At 41.7% G+C, this 18,286-nt stretch overlaps 1 protein-coding gene across 1 annotated transcript in view; it reads left to right on the top strand.

The window, feature by feature from the left end:
• GTF2E1 (general transcription factor IIE subunit 1) overlaps nucleotides 1-18,286 on the top strand; it is an 89,139-nt gene that overhangs the window by 66,378 nt on the left and 4,475 nt on the right. Inside the window, exons 3-4 of the mRNA XM_026657399.2 lie at nucleotides 10,390-10,591; nucleotides 15,675-15,922. Coding sequence (XP_026513184.1) covers nucleotides 10,390-10,591; nucleotides 15,675-15,922 — 450 coding nt within the window. The remainder of the gene's footprint in view (nucleotides 1-10,389; nucleotides 10,592-15,674; nucleotides 15,923-18,286) is intronic.

Genomic DNA, 18,286 nt, shown 5'->3' with positions numbered 1-18,286 from the left:
TCAGTCCAGTTTCCAAAGTACTCTTGTTCTTGTTCACCACACATGCAAAAAAGTTTTGGGCTAGCCTAGTTGCGTAGTTGTAGAGCTTTGTTGGGATCATATGGCTGAGTTGTTTTTGTTTTTGTCTTGATCTCACATTACACTTACTGGATCTACTGCATGAGGGTTCTTAAACAAGATACATCAGGAATAGAAGTGATCAAGGAAAGAGCAACAAAAGATTCATGACAGGTGTGTACATAAGGAGAGGGGAAGGGCTGCCATGTGAAAAGATACATTAAAGACACCTAGAATTAAGGAGGAAGAATAATGAGAAGCAGTAAAAGTATCGAAGTGTATTTGGGTGTTCCTAGTTACCCCATCCCAATACAAGAGTAAGGTTGCATGTGGTGAAATATAACAGGTAGCTCTCTTAAAATGAATTTTAAAATACTTTTTATGTGACTAAGAATAGAATTTAGAGTTTCACTAGCAAATACAAAAGTGCTAACTGCCCTGATGTTTCTCAGCATAAACTGAATCCCAGCTTGGTCAGGGAGAAATGTCCTCCCATTATACAGTATTACACACTTGGATTCACTGAGTTGTTTTTTTAAAGCTACTTTCTGAAACATCTGGTCGAGATGGATGGTCCATCGGTCTGAGCTGGTGCATCAGGAAGAAAAGGATATTAATACTGGTCTATTCCAGTACTGCAGAGAAACAGGATACCAGACCAGATGGCCCATGATGAGTCTGTCTGGTATGGCTGTTCTTAGTTCCTAAGTAACCACTCGCTGAAAAAAGCTGAATGGTTCTCCTTAAGTGCCCACCAGTGTATGTCGTTCTTAAAATAGGAGGAAAAAGTAAGCTGAAGAGCAGCATGTCTCTTGCTCTCCCTTCAGGACAGAACCTGCTGGGGAGTGGAGGTTTTGTACCTTGTAATAACAAATTAAATACAAGAATATGAATGTGGTTAGGCATAAGTACAAGATGTTTGTTCTTTTCTCCTGTGCTGGCCAATCTTGAAATACTAATAAATAGAATATTAAAAACAAAGCATTATCTTGGAGTTCTTCCTCTACCTAGCCTTCTTATTTGAACTCCTGTGGTCATCAGGTTAAGCCAGACTTCTGAGGCATGCGACTTTTTGAAGCAGTGGTGTGGAAATATAGGCTTTTGACATTGGCCTGTAAGCCTTTCAGATGAGTGCCTAGAGACTGTTTAAGACAAGTATTTCACTTTCACTCTTTGTTCTTAAATAGATTCCTTGTGTGTACATGAGGCTTTGTGTTTCATGCAAATCCTTTCCACATCCATAACACTTCCCCTCTGAAACCCTTCATTTAACTGGCGTTTACTGTAGTGAGGAGGGAATTGTATTTTTAATTTTTTTATTTATTGTTCTCTATTGGAGGCTCAAATAGCTTTGCGATGAAAGCTCATAGAGCTGGGAATTCTAATAGCTGAATCAAGCAACAAGGAGAAGTAAATCTCTTTAAATAATCAACATACACACAAAAAAACAGTGTGGTCTAACAAATGAGCGTAGGGCATAGAAATCATAAACTCTAATCTTCGTTTGGCCATTAACTCTCTCACTGTGTGGGCTTGAGCTAGCTACTTAACATATCTGTGCCTCTGTTTTCCTGTGCATAAATCGGGGATACATATCTACCTTTATCATGCACATTGAGATCCTCTGAAAAAGATACAGTACTTTATATATGTTAAATGTTTTTTATTATTTTAAGGACGCTTTAACAATAAGAACAAGAGCTGCTGAGGCATCTGTTTGATGCTCTGAGATAACGTGCACTGAACTGCCTCATTAAAATCCACTCTGTGGCTTAATGGAGGCCTTCTGTTTCCAGCACTGCCAGTCCCTCACCTTCATGGATGTACACGTTTCTGAAATTGAGAGTACATAATGCATAAGCATATGTATTGGTTAAGTGAAATTTCACTCTGGATGTGGTGAGACACTGATTAACAGCAATTATAAATTACCATCTTCTTACCATCTTGCTGCTAATGCAGCATGTCTGTCTCTCCTCTTGATGTACAGTTGCCATTTTATTTATTTTTAAATTAATTTCATTTAAAAGGACAGACGGGAAATTCTGAGAGCTTTTCATATGCTGGGAAATTGTAGTTTTGTACCCTCCAGAAGGTGGTGTTTCCTGAACACGCTTCTGGTGAGTATTAGTCAAAAATAGTTCTAGTGAATGCAAGCCCTTAAATACAGTATCTGTTACATATATTTCAAAATAATAGGGGCTTGGTAATGCAGTGGGTTAATGCACCAGCCCTTCACTACCTGGGTTCAACCTTGGCTTAAGTCCCAAATGAAATGTTTGGTCTCAGTTTACTACTTAGAGGGAAAATCCATATTCTAAATCTGTCACATAATTGGGTAGTACCTGCTCAGGAGAAGCCCAAGGAATAAGCCGAGGGTGCTGCAGGTCAGGTTTATTTGCATTGGCATAGCTGTGGGGATGGGAGACAGGAAAAGCAGCATGGTGGCTTCACTGCACTCACCCACCCCTTTGCAGGCCTGAACCAATGTGCATTGGGGAAATTCACACACTGCCCCTGTTTGCTCTAGTGGCAGTTTCTCATGGAAGGTGCTGTGGACCTGCCTACCTGGTTTTGAACTAAATCCATAATGCCTTTCACATGCTCTTCTGAGCAGCACCTTTTATGTGTCACTTTCACCTCCCCATTTTCAGATGTCTCCAGGCTCTTCTGGCCTTGCCCCATCACTGTCTTTAACCTCTGTAGTATGTCTTGGTCACAGTGAAATTCATTCTATTTGAAGGTGAGAGAAATTTAAAACAAGTATTTTTAAGTGTCATGATGAAAGCCTATGCATTTTAGGTGAGATTGGCAAGGTGACTTTTATCCAGGATTTTGGATTACAAATATTCTCTAGATGCCAACCTTCATTGTGCACAGCCTGGTGTTTATAACAGTTAGAGCTTCTTGCAGTAACGTGCATTTGAATATCTAGAGCCCCAGACAAGACTAATATAAAAATATACACGCTCTTCTCATGTCACATTTCAAGAGCTAATGCTGCAATCAGCTTTGGGCAGTAGAATGTCCTCAAGAATTTGAGATCCAGTGGACCATAAAATCTGTTTCAGAAAGATTAAATGTGGCATTAGTATGGTTTATGCTAAATAGTGTTCTCTGTAACTGCCTTTTTTTAATACATGTTGGAATAAACTGGATATGATGAGATTCTGATAAACTTGCTTATTTAAAACAAAAACAAAAATCACCTTGCACATGATTGCCAAAAGGGGCTTGCTTTTTTTGGAAGTGAACCATGAATGCAAACGTGTCTAGGGCCATGGGATACCAAAAGGGGCATATAGGCTGCAACAACATATAAGGGAATAGAGACCATATAGCCTCAGGACTGGAGCCTAAAATGCTCCACATCCTGACCGATTTTGATGCTTTCTCCTCACAATCACGAGGGGTTGTTTATAGAGGGCCAGGAGTCTGGGTGGTCCAGAGGGATATGTGAAATGCCTTGTGTATATGAAACACCTTGAATTAGGAGCTCCGGAGTTCTAATTCCAACTATGCCACTGATATTTTATGAGCAAATCACATAATCTCCATGTGCCTCCGTTTCCCCTCTTGCTCCAGTTTCTAGTAGGCAGGTGTTATCATCCTAACACACAGCAGGCACTAATTGGTCCCTCTGTCAGAGAAGTCTTAGCAGGAGGCCAAGAATTAAATGATCTACAGAGACTGAATACTTTCACCCCTACAGATGGTCCGTCAGGCCAGTGCTAAGGCACTTTAACTAAACTTGTTCAGGGTCACATAGGAAGTCAGTTTTAGAGATGGAACTAGAACCCGGGAGTCCTGACTTTCAGACCACTGCTCCAGCCCTCCACTCCCTCGAACTATAATATGTGGTATGTAAATAATGATCCAGAAGCTATTGTGACTGAGCTGCATTTCCCCTCCTTAATGAGTCAGGAAGGCGATGCCTTCGGTGCTGTGGTAAATGGTCTTCTAGACCCTGGAAATCAATGAGAGATGAAGGGAACTTAATTATAGGTAGTGTTGGTAGCATTGCCTATAATTAAGGGTGACCAACATTTCCCATCGTAAGAGCCTGTTTTCAGTTGCTTATAACTTTGTCAAAGTGCAACCATTTGGCTTAAGATTTTCCATACTGGGTGTCTTCCTCAGGCTGAATTGTTTTGGAAAATTACAGCCAAAACAGTTCACCCATGTCCAAGAACAAGGCTAGGGAAAAATACTTGTTTTGCCTGTATTAAAAAAAAAAATCCATGGTGGGGTCCCCATGCTTTGGAGCAGGGACTTGAAATCTGGCAGGGGGTGGCCTTTGTTTCAGATGTACCTTTTTGCTGTTCCTGTAACAATCCACCCAAATTTGGCCAGGGTATAAGCCTTTGAAAAAAATGCAGTTTGCACATGCTCAGTAGAGACTTATTAGATTTGTAGCAGCTAAAATCCCTGAAGATTCAATTCATGTACCTTCCTGGGCTGAGCAGGACTTTCGCCTGCAGTTTCAACTGGGGCTGCTGTTGGTCTATCCTGGCTCCTGAACAGAACACAGAGGGCCAGTCTCTGCTATGCTCTCAATGATTCCCTGCAGAGGAGTAAGAACTAGACCTTTTGAGGTGTGTGGGCTGAGTTGATTGAAACAATTGTCTTTGGTGAGGAGGGCAGGAGGGGACCTGGAATGGTTGTGGGGAGACTGAGATTGGGAGCCAGGGGGAAATAACGGGACATGGGGACTGGCAGCCAGTAAGGACGAGGAGCTCAGGTGGCAGAATGTGACTGACTGGGAAAAGAGAATGGGGCTGAGAACCAGGGATGAGGGGAGAGAAGAGATCGATCTGGTGGGGAGAACTGGGACTGGCTGGGCAAAAAGACTGGGCCAGGGAACTAGAGAGGGGGAAGACACTTAGATTGGGACTGGGTGTTATTTGGAATGGGGAACATGTGCAGGGGGGTGGGGGCTCCTGGGAGCCATGGGGGAGAGAGACCAATCCAGTGAGAAGCTGGGAGCAGGGAAACTGGGATTGACTGGCCAAAGAGCTGGGAGATGAGGTGGCGTACTGGGAGTGGCTGGGCAAGGAGATTGTGACAAGACGCCTGAGGAGTAGAGACTGGGCCTGGCTGCATGAGGAGAATGGCACTGATGTGAGGAGCCAAGAGTGGGGAAGGGACGAGACTACGACAGGGAGAAATTGGAGCGAAGGGAACAGAAGGGGTCAAACTTGGGGTGACTGGCAGAAGAGTATATGCCCTAGGTTACACTCCCCTCCAGAGCTTAGTACCCAAGAATCCTGAGTCCCACCATTCCTCTGTCCATAGGTTTCACAGATGTTTGCTGACCGCAAAGTGTGTCATCCCCCTCTAATGCTGGTCCACATATAGTAGTAGGTTTTCATCCTATCAGTTACTCTATTAACTCAAGCAGTAAACCACTGGGATGGAGCTATAGGTTCCAACGTTCTGATGAACCGTGTGGATGTGTGTGTCATTATCAGAGCCCATCATGGAATTTCTGATTTTTTTCAGTTTGCTTTTTTTAAAAATCATAGAAATTACATACAAAAAATTACATTAAAAGAGTATTAAGATTACAAAGTCAAGCACTCAGAAGTTAGGAAATGCCAGGATTAAAGTCGCCCGTGCATCCTTAATTCAACCCCTTGTTTGGGTGTATAGATTAAGATACAGTCTTTAATTAATGATTACATATTTTTTCCAGAGAACCTCTGCCTCGTTCAGTTCCCAGGATCACCTGCTCTGGGGGTGAATCAGGGTTACGTAGTGAAGAAGGCTGTTGTCTGTTAGACCCCTGTTTCATTTGTTGCAAAAGTTGGAAGGTGTGTAGTGAATGAGGCAGGGGACTCCAGGAAGGGAAAGGGCAGTCTCAGAGTTAAGGGAGTTGAACGCTGCCTTGGAGTTACGGGTTCTAACCCTGCTGCTGCCACAGCTCCTACTTGATCCTGGGCAAGTCACCTAAACTGAACTTTTCACAAGTGTTCACTCATTGTGTGTTCCTCAGGTTCTGAGTGCCTGACTTGAGAGCCTCAAGTCTGATTTGCAGAAGTGCTGAGCGCTCACAGCTGCAGCTCAAGTCAATGGAAGCTGTGCTTTGAACTTATGAAGTGCTATATAATTCTAAGTACTCTGAAAAATCAGGTCCTAGGCATCTCAAATTGGGAACCTAAAATTAGTGGATACTTTTGACTTTAATCTCTGTGCCTCAGTTCCCCATCTGTAAAATGGGGATAATAATATCTGCTTATCTCACAGGGGTATTGTAAAAATATATTCATTAAAATTTAAGCACTCCAATAATATGGTGATGAGCACCACAGAAAAGCCCATGAGGCAATTAATAATTGTGTCTTTAGAGCAGGGTTTGAAGCATGTGCAGTAAATAAGGCCTGGGGCCATTCATTGAATAATGAGAATAAAACAAAATATTGAATAATTGCTCATTAAGTGAACACTGTCCATCCTGTGTATTGAATGAGCCGGGGTCCTGTTGGAGAAATAGTGTGTGATCATGTAATTAGATTGTATCATAAGGTATATGCAAAAGGGGGCTGAATTAAGGTTGCACAGGCAACTTTAATTCTTGCATCTCCTAACTTTTGGGTACTTGACTTTGCAACCTTAATACTCTTTTAATATAGGTTTTTATGTAATAAAAGTATAGCTAATACAATGCGTATGTTCATGTATTATGTGCTTAGTATAATGTTTAGACTTAGCTGTTGACTCTTCCCTTTACTCAGTCCCTGCTAGCTAGGTTTCATTTGACTGAATATTCTGGCCTGCACACTTCAGAACCTGATGTGCTGCTTACTTGTAGTATGCCTTGGGGAACCCACTCACCAGTTTGTTCACCCTTGCAAGTCTAGGAATGTACGATTCTGATCTCTTTCAGATCGGTATCTTTTTACACACTGTAGATTTCCATAGAGTACCAGAAGTTCAATGAGTGTGTGCAAGGTGGCTGGGGAAAGAAGGAGGACATCTGTTTCTGGTTTCACATTTCGAAGCCTCTTGACTGACCACTTTCTTTTTAAAGCTAGGTTCACCCTTGCCGGCCAGGATATCTGACCACTTTGGTTTGCATGACAGCATCTGATTGGAAAAGCAAAACTGTGCCTTTGTTAGGATGACAGGAGGAATGGTGCAAGTCTGAAAATGTCTGACCTTAGAGTGACCACTATTTCAAGTTTGTCTAATGGGACAAATCCCTATGTGACAACATTGTAATGCATGTTTGGCAGAAAGTTGTATCAAAGTTGTTGCGATGCAATATCTCAAGGCAGTGATGTATAGTAGTGATATAGTAATTTTGTGATCTCTTAACATCCCACAAGTGAGGTTTTCAGCATTGTCCTGATGGGCGGCACTTGAGACTAGCTGCTCAGTTCTGCTCCTAAATGTGGGTATTTCTTGTAAAGTTCTGCCTCGCCACAAAAAACTTGAGCACGATTGCAGGAAACTTGTCGCTCCAATCATTCTCCAGATTTTTTACGTAACTCATTATATTGACATTTATTTTTTGTTCCTTAAAAGCCCTGGAGAAGTTGCAGTAAATCAGCCTTAGTTTTAAGAATTCTATTAAATTAGAGCTGCATTAACTCTGCTTATTTTTTTTAAGGTGCTTTGAATTGGAGCTGTCCTGACTGTTTTTAATCTTTAGTTAAGACGCCAAGGGGTTCGTGAGTGAAAGTGTGAAAAGCCTGAGCCACCTAAGAAATGTTTAACCAGGCTTTTTCTGTAGGGCTTGCAGTCAACCACTCTCCAGTCAATAAACTCATGATATGAGCTGAATCTTGCTAATTATTCTAGACTTATTCAGGTTGTTCTGTGAACTCAGGGGTACTGATGGCCTCAGATGTGGAATGTGAATGAGATCAAACTGTGACTTAAAACTTAACTGGACTGACAAATTTATATAATGTGCAGTTTATGCATGAGTGGTGGTGCTTTTTATAGCATGACAAAATAAGCATAGTGCTTTATGCTTGGATTAAGAAAGAGCTGGAGAAAGCCACCGTTTTCCCATTCTCACTCAGCGTCTTTTGCCACTACTGTCAAAGCTCTTGCTTTCCCATGCAGATAATGTTAACTTTCTAAAGTAAGGGCTGAGGTGCCTGTTTTGTCAATTTTTTCAAAATGACTTTGACTTCGTGAGTTCAAAAAGTTGACTTTAATGTAAACATTATTGGGTTTGTTTTCTGTCTAGGAAAACTCTGGGGGTAGAGGAGAGAGAGAGTTTTTAATGCAAAAAAATGAAAACGTTGTGTAGGCTATACATAAGACACTAATTTTGTGTCTGTTTAGGTTGCAGTGGGGGGAGAGACAGAGATCTGCCATCCCTGATTCACAGTACAAAGAGAAAAAGTTCACAAATATAAACGAACTTTAAAAATTTAGAAATCCCTGTGAGGTGCTGCAGGTTGAACCTACTATAATAAACAGCACTTATTGTAGTGTCTTATTTTCAGAGTACTAACTAATTCTTGCAACCACTTGTGAAACAGCTAGGTACGTATTATCCCCATTTTACATTTGGGGAAGCAGAGAGATAAAGTGACTAGCCCAAGGTTCATGTGGTAAATATATGTTGGAAGCAACATGAGACCCCAGGAGACAATGTCCCCATCATCTGAATCTAGAACCCAATGGTTAATATACAACAATTTACACAGTTGTGACTTTAGGAAACTTCCAGTGCAGTGTGGCAGATATTCTGACCCCTCTCCCTGCCCAAGTTTACCTCTTCAAAGTTGACCCAGAGGCTGAGTTTGCACATGGTGTAAGTGATCTAGCCGTTGGTACGCATGTTCATTGTCAGATGAGTTGACTTCCCTACACACCTTGACAAGTCAACAAATGAGACTGTTATTAAATAGAGTTCAAGCTTTTCATGAAGCAAGAGAGCCCTGGGGACAGTAATGCAGTGAGGTAGCAGGTAAATATTATTCCCAGTTCACAGATTGGGAAACAGAACAGGGGGAAATTACTTGCCTCTGAGATGCTTTAATCTAGTCGTTTGGCAAGGGACTAGGAGTGAGAAGCTGTGGCTTCAAATCCAGATTCTGACACTGACTTTGCACATGACCGTGGGCAAGTCACTTCCCTTCTCAATGCCTCAGGTTCCCTGTTTGTGACAAGGAATAATATTTACCTTCTTCATAGGGCATTGTGAGGCTACACTATATGTTTGCCCTATAAAGGCAAAATAATGCAACTAGTTAGTGGTAGAGGTGCGAAGATAAATCCAAAAGCCTCTGCTCTCAGCTCTCAATTTAATCTTCTAGGTAAGTAGCACCACTTTCTCCATCTAGGATTTGGGAGGACCTGAATTTCCTACGCATCGCTGCAAGTGTAGCGTGAGATAACGCGTTTTGCAGCAACTCTAATATTGAGCTGGATGGTAAAGTCCTACTGTAAATGTGCGTCCCTAAAATTCTTAGCCACAGATTGACAAGTGAAATGGAACAGAAAATCCTCCATTGCAGAAGTACTTAAAAAAAAAAAAAAATGTAACTTCAGTGCTGCTGAACCAATTTCCTTTTCCCTTGGCTTGTTTCTTAGCTCGTGATGGTCTACAAAACAATCTAAATTAGAGTAAATTCTGACCTTTTTTTGAGTTACACATACACAACATTTCTAATTGGAATGCAAGAGACCAGGTTTTTCCCTTTTTTCTTTATAGTCAAGTAACTCTAAACTAACAGAACAGATTTTTAAAAAGATAAAGAAAAATTGTCCTTGTTTGGAGACCAAGCATGAAAAATGTCTGACTCAAAGAAATTTTTGGAGAAAATTACTACCAACTGAAAGGGAGAGGGAGTGGGTTATTCTTTTAGTAGAATGCGAGCATTAAAAACACTGTTTTTAGTAGTAGTATGGAATGAAATTGAGTGATCGCCCCTCCCCCCAAGATTATTTTAGAGAGGGATGAAGGCAAGTTTTTCAGACACTGTAAGCCCCTAAATTTGACCATCCCAAAATACATCTTGAAACTGATATTTCAGTGCCATTAAAAATGTGTGGTAAGGAAAAGAATGTGTAATGCTAGGATATGTCTGAATGGTGCAACTTGCCATCCTTTAGGGCTTTGCAGAGAGAGAGAGGCTTTGCAGAGAAACCCTAACCAGTTTTCTGCATCACTTGATGGCATCGAAAGTCTCACTTTATTTGGTTAAAATAATAATCAGGTACATTATGTGTGGGAAGAAAGTTGTCCCAAGGAGAAAAGCTATTTAGTTTCAATCTAAGAGAACTATAAAATACTTCTCTTTAAATGCTGCATAAAGATGTGGGCCTTTTGACATTCTTCTAGTGCTTAGCAACTTCTTTTCTGTTTAGGAACCTTCCGCTGTACGTTCTGTCAGAATGAAGTGGAAGAGGATGAGTCGGCGATGCCCAAAAAGGATGCACGGACTCTTGTGGCAAGGTTTAACGAGCAGATTGAGCCCATCTACGCACTGCTACGAGAGACAGAGGACGTTAACTTGGCCTATGAAATCCTTGAGCCAGAACCCACAGAGATTCCTGCACTGAAACAGAGGTGGGAATGGGCACAAAGTCCTCTTCAGCCACACTGCTTTCATATTGCATGTTTGTCTGCCTTAACCATATCGTTGCCTGAATCTTGATAACTTGTTTGTTCAGCGTCAGCAATGCAGGACACTGATAAATAATCTTTGCCTCAAGAGATTTACAGTCTACAATTGCCATAAAACAAAGCAGACTGAAGCTGCCCTTGCCTTTTAATAAGACTATTTGTCCCACAGGAGGATATACATAGCTGCTGCGTAAGAAGCTGAGACCACATAGTTTTCCAAGACCATCTTTAACTTCAGAGAAGAGCTGTGACCACTTTACAGAGCTCTGTAGGCAGCCTCTGGACTCCAGGACACACTTTGGGCGCCCCATGCTGTTTTACTGTCTTCTTTCCATTGGAAACATCTTTTCTTTCACCTTTTTCTTTTGCTTCTATGAAGGTTTTGAAACTCTAAACTAACTGTCTTCCACACTTTGCATTTTCAAACCCACTTATAACAAAACTCTTCTACAAAGAAATTATTTATGAGTATCTTTTTTATTCTTATTTTCCCCCACTTGATACACACCTTTATAGGGAGAGACCTGTTACAATCAAGAACTCTAAGATTAATATTTTCCTAGCCTTAGGAAACCAAACTGCATCCTTCAGAAGATTTCTAACTATGCAAAAAGAGATGACGTTTAAATAACATAGAAAAATGCAGTGAGCTGTCAGTTTTGTCAGCTGCGGTGAAATCTAGTGTGCTCTGCCTATTTTCAATTTATAAAAAAAGACTTACGCACACCCAGAAAAAAAGTTACACTACTGGAGCAACCGCCCCCACTGAATATAATGCTGTTGGTTTTTCAGGTTCCTTTCTTTTACATGCAGACTAACCTGTCTAGTCCGTTCTAGCCGGGGATCTCAGATATGAACTAACTAATGTTCTCCATCTCACAGATGAAGAAACTAAGGTATATACAGAGGGGAACTGACTTGTCCAAGACCAAACTGTCAGATACAGGAGTAGAATTTTTGGCGCCTTTATTCCTAACCCTATGGCTTAATCATTAGACTTTGCTTTAAAACCAGTTTCTGTAGTTTGACTAACACATTTGGGATAGCCACCTCAAATGAGAGAAACAGGCCTTTTTCAAGCCTCTGCATGGCTACTTCATCTCTGTGACTAGAAAATTAACACAGCAAATGCCTGGTGCAGTCCCATGAATAATGGTTAAACAACAGCAGCACCCACTTACGTGGCTCTTAAATACTTTTAAAAAAACCACTGTAAATGATTAATTACTCTGTGCACAGACTTACAAAATAAATAGGCAGCTTCTTAAATGGTTACTTGAACACAACTAGCTTCAGCACGTAGAGTGATTCAATTATTTATTAACCCTTATTAATTCAAAGCAGCTAATTGCATAAAAGTGCTACAGTGAAATTTAAAAAAAGAATATCCTCTTTCCCCCATCTCACCCCTACACACACACACACACACACACACACACACACCTCTCTCTCTGGGTTATTTATTTACTCCATTTTACAGAGTCTTGAGATACTGGAATCATTGGTAAAACTGACATTTGATGCTCCTGAAGAAAAAATCTTCCGAATGTCCTGCCTTTCCTGTTCACACAGGAGCAAATAGCTCTGTGTGTCTTCTGGAGAGCTTTAGCACTCACTGTCTACACTGGAAATTGTCCAACAGTCATGCATCTCCATTGCGAGACTGGTCAAATCATTTACTTAGATTTTTCTAGACAGACTTAAGTGATATTTTGTAAATCCTCTACTAAGCATGAATTTGTCCCATGCAAGTATCATAATAAGAGTCTGCTTTTCATAAACCAGCCCCAGTGGCTTTCCAGATGGGTTGCATTTAATCTCCCCTCCACTTTTTCTTGTTTAAAATACCAGCACTTTGTGTAATGTAACATCCTCGATTTCCTGAATGACCTACCTTTTGCGATTACACTACCAAAGACCGTTTGTCCATATACCTTTTAGTGGAGGCTGTTAAAAACAATAGCATGAGAGAGTTACCTAATTTTCATTAATGCAAATCGCAGATATGTACTTAAATTACCATACACATCTGTTGGACTCTAGAGCCTCAGTTTTTCTATGCTTGTCTTTTCTTCAGTTTCTACAAACAGTTGAGATGCAAAACTTGTGTTTGATTTAAATACTTATTATCTGAGCTCTGCTCATTGGTTTCTTTTAGCCATATCCTAGCCCTGCTGAAGATGCTTTGTGCAACCTTAAAGCCAGTTTAATCAGTTATGCTGGGGGACTTTCCATGTAAGGTGACCCACCGACAGCGTAGAGCCAGTGTAGCCAGCCACACTGCTGCCTAATCCCCGATCCCCAGCTTCACAGTAGCTCCCAGGAGCTGTTGCAGCCAGGCAAGTTCAGGGCATCCCTAGCGTGAGCCAGGGGACAAAGCAGCCCTAGAATCAAGGGAGATGGAAAGTTTGTTATAGGAGTTGCTCCCTCTCTTCAGCTCTGTTCCAAGCGCTGCAGCTGAGCATCTGGTCCTCTGTCTCTGTTCAGTGGTGTTTAATTCACTTCTCCATAGCAGGGACACTGAACAAAAAGGCACTGCTTCTTTATAGGGGCAGGTAAATCCCCACTCCCATGGTCTCAAGGGGCTGCATCATTGCTGCTAACAGCATAATTGCTGATACTGTTGTACAAACAAGGAAGAAAATGGAGCCATTTACTTAGTCATTGACCTTAACAGGGGTAAAATTGTAGACATAAACCCTCTTGGCTTTGGTTATCCTGGGGCATACCAAGAAGTTAAATCACTCATTACTCCCTGTAAATTAATCACATTGCAGGAGATGGTTTAATCTAGTTTACAGGGATAGGTATCTTTTATTTAAGAATTGTTACTTTAAAAAATTGTCCTTGACATCACTGGATAAGTATATCACAACTAAATGGAACTTCATAGGGGAAAGGAGGCTTTGAATTGACAAGGCAATCCCTGACCCTGCTGAACACTTAAATGTCATTGCTGCAGTCCTGGTGAGGGAGGCTTTTTTGCATTGTGTATTGTAGGAAAGTGGATTACATAAAATTGTGAGGGAAGCTCTACGGTTGCTGATTTTTATTGTGGGGGAAGGAGACTGGTGCTTTTCACAGAACACATGCCTTTCTTTGAAAACTGAAAAGTACCAGTATTTGAAGTAATACAAATTGAGAGAAGATCTCTGTGTGGTTCCTTAAGTTGCATACGTGATCTGCATGCATAAAATAGTTTCTCCCGCTTGCTCAGAAATTCAAGTTGTTTTTTCCTGATCAGGCTGACTCTAGGAAAGAAACACAAGTCATTGATTCTGTGAATGTGTGTATGTTGTATAAGATGTAAAGATACAAAAATATTGTGTGTGTATGGTTAGTAGTTCCTGGAACACCTACCTGGCTGTTGAAAGGTTAAATATTTCTTGCTCCTGGCAGAGATTTGAGTGCACAATTATTTTCTTCCAGAGCAAGTAAAATGATGGCATGTGTATGTAATTTCGCAGGACCAACCTTTAAGCATCAAAATAGAATAGAATAGAATTAGGATAACAAGCAGTGGGTAAACACTTGCTTAATAAACAAACATTTGATATCAATGACCTCCCCAATTACCACCCTCTCTCAAACTTTCCCTCTTTGGGGAATCTTATTGAGAAGATCATGGAAGAACACCTCTAGGTTCACCTGGATCTTCTATCAGTATAGATTCAACCCCGGGGATGATACAGAAACAGCATTAGCATGCTTGGTTGATCATGTCCTATACAAAGGGAGGTGGTGCCCATGCATATTTATTATCTGTCAGCAGCCTTTGATGTCATTTACTATATAAAGTGTTCAAAATGCTTGCACGATCTACTAAGAGTGGATGGGTGCATTCTCCATTGAATCTGTTGATTCCTTTGAGCGACTTTAGCCTAGCAGTTCATTCACCCTGGGTTTCCCTCAAGTGGAAAATGGGAAGATTCTTTCTGTGGCCTTTCCTGCTCACTATGCACGTAAGAGCACAAGACCAGATAGCGAAGGTAATTTGGGCTCATTGCCATCAGTGGCAGAGGACATTCAGCTCTATGTTCTCTTTATTCAGATCCAAGTAGTGCATTTTCCTGGCTCAGATAGGAAGCTGGATGACAATGATTTAGCTATGGATCAACTGAGAAAATAAGCTGGTGCTAAATTCTGATGAGCAGCCCCTTGCTATTCCAGCCCTGGGCACTCACCCAGTTCTGCCCAGTAACCATCAATACTGACTTTCAGCCGCCGCCCCCCTCCCACCCTCTGTTACTCAGGGTTAGGACAACAGCCTCCACCAAATCTCAGTCATTGCCCCACTCTATTGCTGACCTGTAAACCCCCTCTCCCTTCCCCCAAGCCCCTGACTAAAATAATCTAGTCTGACCTCCTGTATAACACAGGCCATAGAACTTCACCAGGTTGTTCTTGCAAGTTCACTATCACTTGTGATCAGAGCTGGGATTTCAACTTAGTTTTCCAAGGTGAATTTATCTAATCGCTCATAAGCACTATGAATAAGAATCCCCACATCTGAGCATTATGAGACTCCAATCCGGTCAACCCACTTGGTTAAACCTTGGTGTTTTAATTTATTTAATACAAGACTATGGTGTAACAGCAAATAAATACTTTTCCAGCTAGCTACTGGCAAGGGCCATGTAGTGTATCGATGTGACTTTCATTTCAGAGTATTCAGGCATATAACCAGGTTGGCTGTTATTCCTACGTAATTATATTCACAGAGCTTAACAACCTTCTTGCCGTCTAGTGTCTCTCCTGCAAATCACAGTGTGTAGTTGAGATTGTCTAGTATTTTGATCCCTATATTCCTCAATCAAAGAGTTGGTCTAGAAATGCTTGGCAACATGGTTAAGAAATGGGGGTTGAGATTCTCCAAGCATATCATGGGAGATCATTAATTTTAATAGGAGGTATGTGGCTAAATTCCCTGGGCTCTTTTTGGAAATCACAACAGGAAACGTCTGTTATACAGAAAAGGACTAATTCTGAATGGTATCTTTTTTTTATCCCCTTGACTTCTACATAGCAAAGAACGTGCTGCTGCTGCTGCTGCTGCAGGGGCAGCTGGCCTAGCAGGTGGATACCATCGGGAAGCATGGACAACAAAAGGGCCATCATACGAGGACTTGTACACCCAGAATGTCGTCATCAGCATGGAAGACCAGGAGGATCTTAATCGGTCAACAAATGAAGGGAAGCCAACCAGAGAGAGGCCAATTTGGCTGCGGGAAAGTACAGTGCAGGGGGCTTATGACCCAGATGAGATCAAAGATGGTAAGAAAAGCTAAAAGGGGAGAAGTGCTGCATAATTCTTAGAGTGGGGAGAACATTTTTGCCCCTTTCTGTGTACAGCTGCTGCTCCTGGCATCTTAGCACTAACCTGTTATGCTGTTATATCTTTCATCTGCCATGTAAAGCCAGGCAGGTGTAAGAGAACAAGATTTACTAGGCACAGCATTGAAACCCATGTCAGTAAAGCTGAGTTGCCCACAGTGGTGTGATTGTGTTACTAAAATATTAATTGTTTCTTAGCTTTTCCGGGAGCGTCAAAGACAGATGTTCTGGCCCATTATGACTTGTTTGGTTTTGGATGAAAGATTTTTCAGCTTCTTCAGGAAAGCTTGTTACCAATTGGGCATGGATGGAAAATGAAACTCAAATTGTATGTGTGCTGAGCATAAGGCTCACCAAATCGGCTACTAGTGAATATGCCATGTTCACGTATCCACTCTCCCCTTCTGTAACTGGTTATTTGTTGATTTTCAAGATAACTATTGTATGCGGAGAACAATGTATCAGAACCGCATCTTGAGAGTGTGGGGAAGAGGGGGAGTGAGTACATTAGGAGAATCAGTCACCATAGTGGGTTGCTCGTTATTGCTTCCTCCTATGACTATCCGCCATCAACAGTCTTTTTCGTTAGTTTGTGCTTTTATTATTGTTTGTCATATCCCCAAAAGACCACAGTCAAGATGGTGGGCCCGTTGTGCTGGGCATTGTGCAAACACAGTAGCAGACAGTCCCTGCTTTGAAAAGCTTATTCAAAGCCCAAAACAAAAAATTAATAAATGGAGACCATTTTAGATTTTTAACGGGGTGATTCAATTGAAATATACAACCATTTGAGCTGTGTGAGCAACACCAAATGAAACAGGCAGTGTCTCAGAAGATGGCGAAATGTAACCAAGAGCCCAAAAGCAAAGTGTTTATTTTCAGAAACAAAAAACCCAGCACAAAGAAGGACAAAATGCAATGAGAATGGCTATCAGCAGAGACTTAAAAAAAAAAAAAATCTGAAGAGAATCTCGTTCTAGTTCTGCCTGTATAGAGCTACTGAAATCTTAATGCAATGTGCTAGTTTCTGACATATAGGACATGGTAAAAAGTGAAGTATTGAATCTCTCTGATGCTTCTGTTTTAATTAAATCCAAAACACTAAAATCTTCCTTTTCCTGCAAAGTAACCCCCAGGAGTGGAACAGAACAGCAGGAGATTTTTTTAGGGGAATGGAGGTGCGGATGGTGGGCTAACCCTGTTCAGGCAGATATCTGACAAAACCAGAGCTTGAGGTGATTATGGTCAGGCAGTGTGTTTCTGCCTTATTAACTGATGGCTTTTAGGGTGCGCTCCCTTTTATTCTCTTGTACATTACTTTGTTTACCCTATAGAAAGCGTATTAACTAAAACCACACTCTGAATGTTGCTATCCACAGTCTGGCACCAGAGTGCCTTCTGCCACCACACCACCCACACAGATTTCCATGGTTCTTGGATGATGTGTGACAGAAAAAGATGGAAGGAAGAAAACTTGGGCATCGGCAGAAATCATTAGATGCTAAAGTCCAGCACAAAGAATTTTCACAAGGTCATGATTCATAGAACCCTTCTGGGCTGTAAATCATTCAGTAAACTTGGACTACAGCTGGTTAACCTCCTAGAGTATAGCACTTCTCACTGAGAGGGACTATCATGTTTTTTCACAAAGAAGATCTCTTGTCTCTAGAACAGGGGTCGGCAACGTTTGGCATGCGGCTCGCCAGGGTAAGCACCCTGGCGGGCTGGGCCAATTTATTTACCTGCTGACGCGGCAGGTTCGGCCGATCACCGCCCCCACTGGCCGCAGTTCGCCGTCCCGGGTCAATGGCTTTGGCTTCGACCCTGGGCGGTTGGGCTTCGGCTCCGGGTGGTGAGGCTTGAGCTTTGGACCTGGGCCCCAGCAAGTCTAAGCCAGCCCTGGTGACCCCATTAAAACTGGGTCATGACCCACTTTGGGGTCCCAACCCACAGTTTGAGAACCGCTGGTCTAGTTCAAGATTGTCTTGATACTCAAAGTCCACCATGGGGCTGACCTTAAGTTCCTGAGACCCACCCCCTCTCTTATCATGACAATGAACCACCTTTTGACAGCAGCATTCCATAAAACCAAGAAACAGTCAAACAGTTGAAGGATGCATCAGTGGAGAAGACAGGACTTTTCTCTCTTGTGGGACTGAGTTCCAACCTAGTCTTAGCTCCTGGGAATGACCAAAAACGTCATCAGTTTGCTCCTCCCTATGGGGAAAGATGAAACACCCCCTTCTGTTTCATTTTTAAGGAAACTTATGGGACAAGTGGGAGTTATGGTGCTGGGCATGGTAT

This window comes from Terrapene carolina, unplaced genomic scaffold (assembly GCF_002925995.2).
Source record: "Terrapene carolina triunguis isolate 2854851 unplaced genomic scaffold, T_m_triunguis-2.0 Scaffold242, whole genome shotgun sequence".
Lineage (NCBI taxonomy): Eukaryota > Metazoa > Chordata > Testudines > Emydidae > Terrapene > Terrapene triunguis.
This window is presented reverse-complemented; position numbering and strand designations above follow the sequence as displayed.